The 12,276-nt window shown below is 43.6% G+C and overlaps 1 protein-coding gene across 2 annotated transcripts; it reads left to right on the top strand.

Moving 5' to 3' along the window:
* Positions 1–2,251: 2,251 nt before the first annotated feature.
* On the top strand, positions 2,252–8,453 carry LOC130323567 (uncharacterized). Of its 2 annotated transcripts, none has more exons than XR_008868937.1 (2): positions 2,252–8,157; positions 8,339–8,453. XR_008868937.1 is itself a non-coding variant. In XM_056553172.1 (2 exons), the coding sequence occupies exon 2, from the start codon at positions 2,978–2,980 to the stop codon at positions 7,904–7,906; it is 4,929 nt and encodes a 1,642-aa protein (XP_056409147.1). In that variant the 5' UTR covers positions 2,252–2,461; positions 2,643–2,977; the 3' UTR covers positions 7,907–8,414. The 2 variants fall into 2 exon arrangements, 1 of the variants encoding a protein (XP_056409147.1); XM_056553172.1 differs by having other exon boundaries at positions 2,252–2,461; positions 2,643–8,414.
* Positions 8,454–12,276: the final 3,823 nt, after the last annotated feature.

Raw genomic sequence — 12,276 nt, 5'->3', positions numbered from 1 at the left:
TTTACCCCCTTGGGACCTTTCATGAGCAATCATAAGATTGTTGTAATGCAAATGCATTACATTGATCTAAGAGATTGATGCTCTTTTGGTACAGCCACAGACAGCGGTGCAGAACAGAGGCTGCCTTAGAGTTCCAGTGCAGGAAATGTCTCTGTATCACACTGCCTGCACTGGAAACCGAGAGAGAAGAGGACCTGAAGGAGCTGCTGTTTTTTATGGGACCAATTGGGGGCACAGAAGGAGCCTTACAACTATATGGGGCTATATATGGGGCCTAATACTATATGGGGACACAGAGGAACCTAACTACTATATAGGGGTACAGAGGGGATGTAACACTATGTGGGGGCACAAAGGGAGTTAAAAAGGGGGCACACCACTATATGGGAGTACAGAGGTGCCCAACCCTATATGGGAGCACAGAGGGGCATAACACTTTATTAGATGTGGTGTCCCGGTACCATATTGCATACCATACCTAGTGTAGAGGTCCCCAAAGTCAGAGTAACTACGTTCAGGTAGGGTTCCTCAGGTGGGACAGCCCCTAGTTGCCTCTCCTAAAGTCTACCTCTAATGTTAATATATATGTATATATTTAATAATTATATATATTCTATAGTAATGCATAGTACTTACCTTGTTCAGCGTCGCAGGACCTTCGGTCATGTGACCATGCTAGTAACCTCTATGGTATGTTGTAGGACCTTAGGAGGGCTTTGGGTCACGTGTTACCCACAAATCTCTGTAATGGTGATTGACATCAGTATGGACCAATTAGCATTAGTCCAGCCCCTGCCCATATAAGGGAGCTGCATCCAATTATCGCTCTTTTGGGTTGCTGCTCTCGCGGATGCCGGACTAACAGAACGGTGCGACGCAACTTTCAAAGACACGCTAGGCGAAACCTCCGGCCCCAGCAGAACAAAAAACGTGAGTTCAAAGCTAAATCCCCACTAATGCTAGCATGACTACTGGACCGCAACTAACACCTAAATCCAGTGGAACAACACTTAGTACTAAAAGACTCTTAATGCTAATGTCCCAACCTTTGTCAATCTCCAAGGAAAGCCGTTGTTATGCCCAGAGACTGTTGTATTATTGAAGCTTGCAGAAAACCTTCAGTAAAAGTTAATGCTGTTTCAGAAACTCTCCGGTTGTGGACAATCTATTCTTCTTATCTACCTCCTTATGGCTCTTGGGAAGGGTGGCGGTAGGAAAAGAGTTATTGAGAAACCCCTCACCCTGGCGTCACAAATAGCCAGGGTTAACAAGCACCCTTACTGCACAGCTACACTCCCCATACCCTACACCCCCAGGCTATCACATAGAGAAGGTCTAATACGATATGAGGGCAGAGAGGAGACTTAATTGTATATAGAGCAGAGAGGATCCTTAGAACTCTATGAGGCACTGGGGATCTAAACTACTATATGGGGGCATAGAGGGGGCCTAACTACTTTATGAAAGCACCGTGGGGGCATAATACTATGTACAGGCATAGAGGGGACCTGACTACTATCTGAAATCCAAGAGGAAGGCTAACCACTATTTGGGGAGTACTGTGTGGGGCAATACACATAGGGAGTTTGTATACAGGTGAAGATGGTGCTGGAGTGAGGAGCTTTAAATACTCTAATCAAAAAAGACGTGCCCTGTGAGTAATAGTGTTGAGTGTCATAGGGCATATTCGAATTTGCGATATTTCATGAATATATGGACGAATATTCGTCATATATTCGCTAAATTCGCATATTTGTAATATTCGCGTAAGTGAAAATTAGCATATGTGAAAATTTGCATATTAAAAAATTAGCAGAAGTAAAAATTTGCATCAGTGAAAATTAGCATCTGCGAAAATTAGCATATGCGGAAATTAGCATAAACAAAAATTAGCATATGCGAAAATTAGCACATGCACATTTTTGCTTATGTAAATATTAGCATATGCAAATTTCCGCTTATGCAAATATTAGCATATGTAAATTTTCGCTTATGCAAATATTAGCATATGCAAATTTTCGGTTATGCGAAAATTTTCACGCCAGTCTCACACAGTAGTCTTAGAGCCTTCTTTATACCACACAAGCTGGAAGCAGAGAGGGAAGATCACTGTGATGTGTACTGTGAAAAAAAAAATTAAATTAATATTCATAATATATAAATATAAAATGAATATTCACGAATATATAGTGCTATATTCGCGAATATTCGCGAATTCGCGAATAAAATTTGCATTGCGAATGTGCTGCCTTCGCAATGTATTTTACATGCTTGGCACTCAGCAGGGTCTGTTCCTTTAAGACCCTCCATTTTCTTGAAGCCTAGAGGCGGGCCTTCTCTCTAAAGCATAGGACTAGCTCCGGCATGTCTCATTCATTCCAGCTCCAGCCACCACAGTGACCAGATCCACAGGACTTCTTAAAGCTAATACAGCCTGCAAATCTGATAAATACCAAAGCCTGTGAGTAAGGAATTGTTAGTTATCTTGTGTAGAGAGATGCTCGGCATTTGTAGATAGATAATGTGTTTTCAGTGTGTAGTAAGTGAGCACATGTTAGACCATATCTATGTATTAGCAATGCATAATGTAAGGCACTTGAATAGCCATGCTTATATCTGTCTTTCATATGTTTGTTTTACAGTTTTACCGCACTTTCATTATATCTCAGTAAAGATTACATCAGTTAAGCAAACCAGCGTGTCTTTCCTTGAGATTCGGTATAAACTTGATGTGAAGCTGTGTCCACGAGACAGCGGAGACATTATAGTAAAAAGGCTTTTAAAACGTTATCAGAAGCAGTTAATCAGCTTTGAATCGTCCGCAGCAGTAAAAAAGACTCATAAATCCTGTGCCCTGCAGTCTGTGTCGGAGTAAGGGCGCGAAGCACTAGAAAGTGAAACTAATTCTCTCACGTGCTATAACACCGCTGTGCTGTGTCCAGTCATCATCATTATCTACGCTGCCAGCTAAATCAAGATGCAGAACCCAGAGAACAGCACTCTGACAGTTAACCCTCAATGCTCCTATAAAGAGGAAGACACCTTGCCAAGAAGTAGATCTAGGTGCACAACATTGTCTAGAGCGTCCAGTCAAACAAATCTAACTTCGGTTAGCGCCGATGCATCAAGATTTAAACGCCATAGTTCTAGACACTCAAGCACCACCAACCTGTCATCCGCTAGCGCCATAGCAACTAAGGCAAGAGCGAAAGCAGAGGCAGCTTGTGCAATGGCGTCCTATGCAAAGCAGGAAGCTGAATTGATGAAAGAACAAGCTGAAGTGCAAGCATCTTTACACTTACTGCAACAGCAGAAAAACGCTGCAGCAGCCTTAGCCGAGGCAGAAGTTCTCACAAGGGCTGCCGAAGCTCAGTTCGCTGACATAGAAACCCAGATGTCACCCCTCAGCGCAAGCCAACGTACCCGTGAGTACATACAGTCACAAGCAACCATGTACACTGACCAGCAGTTCAATTATGCACCAAGACCATCAATAAGCAACTTTGATACTATGCAACACTGCAAGACTGAATTAGAACCTCAGGGTAGGAAGTCAAGTGGTCGCATGCTCAGAGACCAATCTGCCAACCTGACAAGAGTGCAAACGGATGCTGATGTACTCCCTCCTCAAGCAAATACAAGTCTGGATTATAGCAGAAAGACTTACAATAGAGGAGAACAAAGCAGACTTAGTCAATTACCTGATCAGCCTTACCAGCCGCAGCCATACCCTGAGTTTACACCCAGGAAGTATTCACCAGATGCAGCAAGAGCTACAGAGGTAGCAAGATTCCTGATGCGCCGTGAGATAGTGAGCGCTGGTCTCATGAAATTCGACGACCGTCCAGAAAACTACTGGGCCTGGAAGTCATCTTTCCTAAGCGGTACCCAAGACTTAGATCTGACAGACAGAGAAAAGCTTGATCTGCTCGTCAAATGGCTAGGACCAGAGTCCACTGAGCAAGCCCAAAGAATCAGATCAGTACATGTTCATGACGCAGCAGCAGGACTTGCAATGGTGTGGAGGAGACTAGAACACTGCTATGGGTCACCTGAAGTGATTGAAGATGCTCTTCTGAAGAGGATAGAAAACTATCCAAGAATGACAAACAAAGACAATCAAAAGCTGAGAGGGTTTGGGGACCTACTCTTAGAAATAGAAGCCGCTAAGTCTAGTGGACATCTGCCAGGTCTCTCATACTTAGATACAGCACGTGGAGTTGATCCCATAATCGAGAAACTTCCTTTCAACTTGCAGGAAAGGTGGGTCACTCAAGCATCAAGATACAAGAAAGAACATCGAGTCGCATTTCCACCATTTGCCTTCCTTGCTGAATTCATCGTAGACCAAGCTGAAACACGCAATGATCCAAGCTTTGCTTTCCTGAACAAGAGAACTGCAAGCTCCCCAAAGGTAGAGCAAAAACATCCAACGCCTTACAAAGAACGCAGAGCAACAGTTTCTGTACGGAAGACAGAAGTCTCGCCTGAGTCTGCAGTCAATCAGGAAGACAACACAAGTAAGAAAGTTGAGGAGCCAGACAAAATATGTCTCATCCACAACAAGCCTCATCCACTAAGAAAATGTCGCAGTTTCAGAAGTAAGACGTTAGAAGAGCGCAAAGCTTACCTTAAAGACAATCACATTTGTTTCAGATGTTGCGCTTCAATTCAGCATCTTGCAAAAGACTGTACAAAAACAATAAAATGCACAGAGTGCAACAGTGACAAACACCTGTCAGCACTGCACCCAGGACCATCACCATGGAAACAAGAAGTTCCAGCAACTCAAGAAGATCATGGTGGGGAGCAAGGCGAGAGTACAACGCCAGCAGTAACCTCAAAGTGTACTGAGATCTGTACAGAGCAGGGCCGCCCCAGATCATGTTCCAAGATATGCTTAGTCAAGGTGTATCCTGCAGGCTTCAGAGAAAAAGCAATCAAGATGTACACAGTCTTGGATGAACAGAGTAACAGATCTCTGGCAAAAACAGAGTTCTTTGACCTCTTCGGTGACAAAGGAAGTCCAACTCCATACACCCTGAAGACTTGTTCTGGAGTTGTAGAGACAACAGGGAGAAGAGCAAACAACTACATCATTGAGTCATTAGATGGAAAGACAAAGGTGACTCTTCCTACCCTCATAGAATGTGATGAGATACCAGACGACAGGTCAGAGATCCCCACACCTGAAGTTGCTCGTCATCACCCCCATCTGGTGCGAATAGCAGACCAGATACCAGCACTAGATCCAGATGCTGCAATCATCCTTCTACTTGGGAGAGATATCCTCGGACTGCACAAAGTCAGAGAACAGTACAATGGGCCACACAATGCACCATTTGCACAACGCCTTGATCTCGGATGGGTCATCGTTGGAGAAGTATGTCTAGACGGACTCCACAAACCAGAAAAGGTAAATGTCTACAGAACACATCTGTTACAGAATGGTCGTACATCTTGTCTTTGCCCATGTACCAACAGTCTACACATTAAAGAGAGACTTGTAAACCCAACACATCATCGGAGTATCCAGAGGTGCATGGAAGACTTAGCCTCAACTGGAGATACAGATGAACTGGGCTGTAAGGTGTTTGAAAGAACACGAGATGACGACAAGCTAGCACCCTCGGTGGAAGATACTCTCTTCCTTGAGATCATGGACAGAGAAGTCTACAGAGACAAATCAGGCAGCTGGGTAGCCCCTCTACCCTTCCGGTCACCACGCCATCGCCTTCCTGACAACAAAGTACAAGCAGAGAAACGCTTCACCTCGTTACAGCACATGCTACAAAGAAAGCCAAATATGAAGAAACACTTCCAAGCCTTCATGCAGAAGATCTTTGATAACGATCAAGCTGAAAGGGCACCACCACTACAAGAGAACCAAGAACACTGGTACTTACCAATATTTGGGGTGTACCATCCTCAGAAACCAGGCCAGATACGCGTAGTATTTGACTCTAGTGCGAAACACCAAGGCATCTCACTAAATGATGTCCTTCTCAGCGGACCTGACCTGAACAACACACTCCTTGGAGTACTCATCAGGTTCAGAAAAGAACTCGTAGCAGTGACAGCAGACGTACAACAGATGTTCTACTGTTTCCTTGTTCGTGAAGATCACAGAGACTACTTAAGGTTCCTGTGGTATGCAGACAATGACTTTAACAAAGAAATCACAGAGTACAGGATGAAGGTACATGTGTTTGGAAACAGTCCTTCTCCAGCTGTAGCTATCTACAACCTGAGACGAGCAGCACAGCAAGGTGAAAGACATGGTCAAGAAGCCACACAGTTCGTCATGAAGAACTTCTACGTAGATGATGGACTTGCTTCTTTCTCCAGCAACGAAGAAGCTATCAACGTCCTGAAAAGTACAAGAGAAATGTTGGCAGAATCCAACATAAGACTGAACAAGGTAGCTTCCAACAGCAACAGAGTCATGGAAGCATTTCCAATGGAAGACCGTGCTAAAGACCTCAAAGACTTGGATCTAGGAACAGAATCACCACCCTTGCAAAGAAGTCTTGGGATTAGTTGGGACCTGAAGACTGACAGTTTCACCTTCAGGGTCTCCAGAGAAGAGAAGCCATTCACAAAAAGAGGTGTCCTATCTACAGTCAACAGTCTTTACGACCCCCTGGGGTTCGTAGCACCCATCATCATGCAAGGCAAAGCTCTTTTGAGACAGATCACTACTGAGCAAGAACAAAGTGACTGGGACATACCTCTACCTGAAGAGAAGGAAATGCAGTGGAAGTTGTGGAAAGACTCATTGTTAGAGCTTGAACAACTCAACATCCCTAGACCATACGTATCTGTTTCCTTGTCTGCTACAAAGAGAAGAGAAATATGCATATTCTCTGACGCCTCCACTATGGCTATCGCATCTGTCGCCTACCTTAGGGTAATAGACACTGAGGGACAAAGCCATGTCGGGTTCCTCATGGGAAAATCTAAGCTGGCTCCCAGACCGTCTCACACTGTCCCACGTCTAGAACTTTGTGCTGCTGTCTTAGCTGTAGAGATGGCAGACATGATTACAACAGAACTGGACATCGAGATCCATACAATTAACTTTTATACAGACAGCAAGATTGTGTTAGGATATATTCACAATGCTTCAAGAAGATTTTATACATACGTGGCCAACAGAGTGACACGTATCAGAAAGTCTACAAGTCCAGAACAGTGGCATCACATCAGCACAGACAAGAACCCAGCTGATCATGGGACGAGACTAGTGCCAGCCGCTGCGCTCAAGCAAACTAACTGGTTCGTAGGTCCATCCTTTCTTCGTAAACCAGAAACCAAAGAAACTACTCAGGTAGAGACCTTTCAGCTCATAGAACCAGATCAAGACAAAGAGGTAAGACCTCAAGTGACAGTTTGTAGGACTATAGTTACAAGAGACAGTCTGGGCGCTCATAGATTTGAAAGGTTTTCCAGCTGGAAGTCGCTGACCCGTGCAATCGGAAAACTTAAGGTCATGATCATCAGATGCATCCAGCAGGAAGTCTTTAAAGAAGAAATCCAAGGCCTTCTGAAAACGGAAGAGATTTCTCAACACAATTCGCTCAAGGACTTGTACACCAAGCAAAGGAAACAAGTTCAAAGTCTTGCGGACATTTTCTGGAAGAGGTGGAGACAGGAATACCTGGTGATATTCCAGCCACGCAAGAAATGGCAAGATGACAAGCCCAATTTACAAGTTGGAGACTTTGTCCTACTGAAAGACTCTCAGGCCCACAGGAACGAGTGGCCTATTGGACTCATTGTGGGGACTGATCCTAGTAGTGATGCTAGAGTTAGAAAGGTTGAAGTTAGGATTGTTAGACAGGGCATTCCCAAAGTGTATGCAAGGCCAATTTCTGAAGTAGTTTTACTTCTGTCCAAGGGTTAGTGGCATAACAAAAAGTATGCCAGGTGGGGAGTGTGCTGCCTTCGCAATGTATTTTACATGCTTGGCACTCAGCAGGGTCTGTTCCTTTAAGACCCTCCATTTTCTTGAAGCCTAGAGGCGGGCCTTCTCTCTAAAGCATAGGACTAGCTCCGGCATGTCTCATTCATTCCAGCTCCAGCCACCACAGTGACCAGATCCACAGGACTTCTTAAAGCTAATACAGCCTGCAAATCTGATAAATACCAAAGCCTGTGAGTAAGGAATTGTTAGTTATCTTGTGTAGAGAGATGCTCGGCATTTGTAGATAGATAATGTGTTTTCAGTGTGTAGTAAGTGAGCACATGTTAGACCATATCTATGTATTAGCAATGCATAATGTAAGGCACTTGAATAGCCATGCTTATATCTGTCTTTCATATGTTTGTTTTACAGTTTTACCGCACTTTCATTATATCTCAGTAAAGATTACATCAGTTAAGCAAACCAGCGTGTCTTTCCTTGAGATTCGGTATAAACTTGATGTGAAGCTGTGTCCACGAGACAGCGGAGACATTATAGCGAATATTCGCGAACAACACTAGTGAGTAACTGGATGTAACTGCTCCGTAATCACTTATATGGGGGTGGTGGCATGGTTAGGACATCCTTAGATGACTATGGAGTCCAGACCGCAATACTTAGCATGAGAAGGGCCTAAACAATTATAGACAGGTGGTTTTATTGTTGTGGCTGCCCCTTGTACAGTATGTATATTATATATACATACAGGAGTGTCAGTCCTCAGCAGGTGGAGAGGACTTTATCGAGTATTTTAATACACTCTCCTGCCTCCATGTTGACACAATGCTTATAACATTAGTTATTTCCTGGGTATACAGAACATTAGACACATTCCATCCTCAGAGTTTTCAGTCTCTAATTGAACGCTGTGGACGCCGTAGCTGCGAGCACTTTATGTCCTCTTAGTATATAGCGGCTTCTATTTACTGAACGTATTTCAGCTGATAACGCTCCTCACTCGAGTTAATTTCTCCACAATACACAAATCTCTTATTACTTCTAGACTTAGAGGTTGTATATGAGGGTGTAACTAGAATAAATGGGGTGTACGGGCTAAGATTAGCATAAAAATGAATAAAAGGTTATACTCACCTGCTCCGATCCCCCGCCTCATCTGTCCCGATGGTGCCCGGTGCCTGCTTACTGCTTTTTGCACTTGCTCAGCCAATCATTGGCCATTGTTGGTCACTACAGGGTCACATGTTTTTTCACTTTTTTCTCTGATCGAATCTTAATACTCGGCAAAAGTTGTCCACCAATTAGGAAACACACACCTGCAAAATCTGGTTTGTTTAATCAATCCCCTCTATAACATGTAAAATAGAGGGGATCTTCCTCTTCCTCCCCTATGTCTCTGCAACACATCCTCAGAGGCAGCAGCAGCAGCAGCATGGAGGAAATTATAGAGAAGTTCTGAGCAGTTTAAGCTGTGAATCCAGCACTCGGGTGAGATAAAACACTCTGCAGATCTGTCTTTTTCTGTCGCTGCCTTCTCCACTTGGGGTCTAGACCAGTGTTTCCCAACCAATGTGCATCTAGCTCTTGCAAAACTACAACTCCCTGCATGCTCGGACAGCCTTTGTCGGTCTGGGTATGCTGGAAGGTTCAGTTTTGCAACAGCTGGGGGCTCAATAGGTCGATAACAATGGTCTAGGAAACCAGGCATATAATATTTGAATTCAACTTATTTGCATAGTTTGATTTGTTCATTATTATTGGCTTGTTTCTGTTATTGCTACGGAATTATCAAGTGCCAGACTGTCAAGTATTATTATTTGTGGCCATTACATAACTTGTGTTTGGCATTGCCAATCCGATTTTTGCTTTGCAGGCTCCATCTCTAATTGTTAGTTGTACCTGAATCTAACCCCTCTAAAGTCTCCTGTACACTGCACATGCAAAATAGTGGATATCTTCCTCTCAGTACATCGACAGAAGCAGCAGCAGCATGGGGGACATTATAGAGAAGTATTGAGCAGTGTAAGCTCTGAATCCAGCACTGGGGTAAAATATAACAAGTACTACATGCTGCAGATCTGTTCCTTTTTCTGCTGCTTTTTCCTTTGTCTCTTCAGATGGTTTTTAGCAGTGCATTAAGACTGAATGATCAGTGCAGGAGGCAGGGGGAGGAGAAGTAGATATAATTAAAAATGTCTTATATTCGCTTGGACTATTGATGTATATTCTTTCTTCACCAAGAAAAAGAAAACTTCAGCCTTCGAGGATTAAACAAAATGTTTCCTGCCCGTGGTGTCTTGGATGTGTCCTGCCCAAGTGCTGGTTGCACTGTATGAATGCAGCTTCCTGTTTGTGGAGTATGTAGAAAACAAACCATTGAGGCATTAATCTGTAAACACTAGTGAGAAGAAGGAGATGATGAATAAAATCCCATTAGCGTGTCCTTAAGGAGTCCGCTCCCAGTAATGGCCAGCACTCTGTTTACACTCCTCCGGTGTGTACACATAGTATAGATTGCTCTTTATCTTAATGTGTCAGGCACCTGCATATTCTCAAGCCATCGATCGCCTAGCTACATCCAGAACCCACGTGACCCACAGATCCAGTCAGGGCTTCGTGTATATGAAGTACACCATGTACACAATTTTTGGAGAAAATGTCTTCCTGGTCCTCATAGACAACTTAATTCTTTAATAAGTCATCAGAAAATACTATTTTAGAAACGACGCCCCTCCTGGCACGTGACAAGGGATACAGTGAGCCTTAACACCCCACAGGTGTTTGACGACTTTTCGGTAAAGTCGGATCTATAAATGAAAAAAAAAATATGTTGTTCACTAAAATGCTATTTTTTCACCAAATTAACCATTTTTACAAGAGGTAATAGGAGAAAATGCCCCCCAAAAGTTATAACCCCATCTCTTCTGAGTATGGAAATACCCCATATGTGGATGTAAAGTGCTCTGCTGGTGTACTACAATGCTCAGAAGAGAAGAAGCACCAGTGGGCTTTTGGAGAGAGAATTTGTTTGGAATGGAAGTGGGGGGCCATGTGCGTTTACAAAGCCCTCATGCTACCAGAACAATGTCCCTATTTCGGAAACTACACCCCTCACGGAATGTAATAAGGGGTACAGTGAGCATTTACACCCCACTGGCTTTTGAAAGACTTTTGGAACAGTGGGCTGTGCAAAGGAAAAAATAAATTTTTCATTTTTATGGACGACTGTTCAAAAAATCTGTCAGACACCTGTGGGGTGTAACTGCTCACTGCACCCCTTATTACATTCCTTGAGGGGTGTAGTTTCCAAAATGGGGTCACATGTGGGGGGTCCACTGTTCTGGCACTATGGGAGCTTTGTAAACACACATGGCCTTCAATTCCAGTCACATGCTCTCTCCAAAAGCCCAATAGCGCTCTTTCTCTTCTGAGCATTGTAGTTCGCCCGCAGAGTACTTTACATTCAGATATGAGGTATTTATGTACTCAGAAGAAATGGGGTTACAAATTTTGTTTGTTTTTTTCCTATTACCCCTTGTGAAAATGAAAGATTTGGGATAACACCAGCATTTTTGTGAAAAAATAAAAAAAATTCATTTTCACGTCCAACTTTAATGAAAATTCGTCAAACATCTGTGGGGTGTTAGGGCTCACTATACCCCTTGTTATGTTTCGTGAGGGGTATTGTTTCCAAAATGGGGTCACATGTGGTTTTTTTTCCTTTTATGTCAGAACCGCTGTAACGATCAGCCACCCCTGTGCAAATCACCTCAAATGTACATGGCGCTCTCACTCCTGAGCCTTGTTGTGCACCCGCAGAGCATTTTACATCCACATATGGGGTATTTCCGTACTCAGAAGAAGTTGCGTTGCAAATTTTTGGGGTCTTTTTTTTCCTTTTACCTCTTGTGAAAATGAAAAGTATAGGGCAACACCAGCATGTTAGTGTAAACATTTTTTTTTTGCAATAACATGCTGGAGTAGACCCCAACTTTACCTTTTCATAAGGGGTAAAAGGAGAAAAAGCCCCCCAAAATTTGTTAGGCAATTTTTCTCGAGTACAGAAATATCCCATATGTGGCCCTAAACTGTTGCCTTGAAATACAACAGGGCTCCGAAGTGAGAGAGCGCCATGCGCATTTGAGGCCTGAGTAAGGGATTTGCATAGGGACGGACCGGGATGCAAGAATTAGACTTGCCTCCGATACCTAAAATACCCTACGGCAGTGTTTCCCAAACAGGTGGCCTCCAGCTGTTGCAAAACAACTCCCAGCATGCCTGGACAGTCAATGGCTGGGAGTTGTTTTGCAAAGCTGGAGGATCCGTTTTAGAAACAGTGTCGTACGAGACAT

Source organism: Hyla sarda, chromosome 1 (genome assembly GCF_029499605.1).
Source record: "Hyla sarda isolate aHylSar1 chromosome 1, aHylSar1.hap1, whole genome shotgun sequence".
Classification (NCBI taxonomy): Eukaryota; Metazoa; Chordata; class Amphibia; order Anura; family Hylidae; genus Hyla; species Hyla sarda.
Note: the sequence above shows the minus strand (reverse complement) of the source record. Positions and strands in the feature narration are given on the sequence as shown.

Excerpts from the sequence above, each read along its gene's own strand:
- LOC130323567 (XM_056553172.1), top strand. The coding sequence starts at position 2,978 with ATGCAGAACCCAGAGAACAGCACTCTGACAGTTAACCCTCAATGCTCC.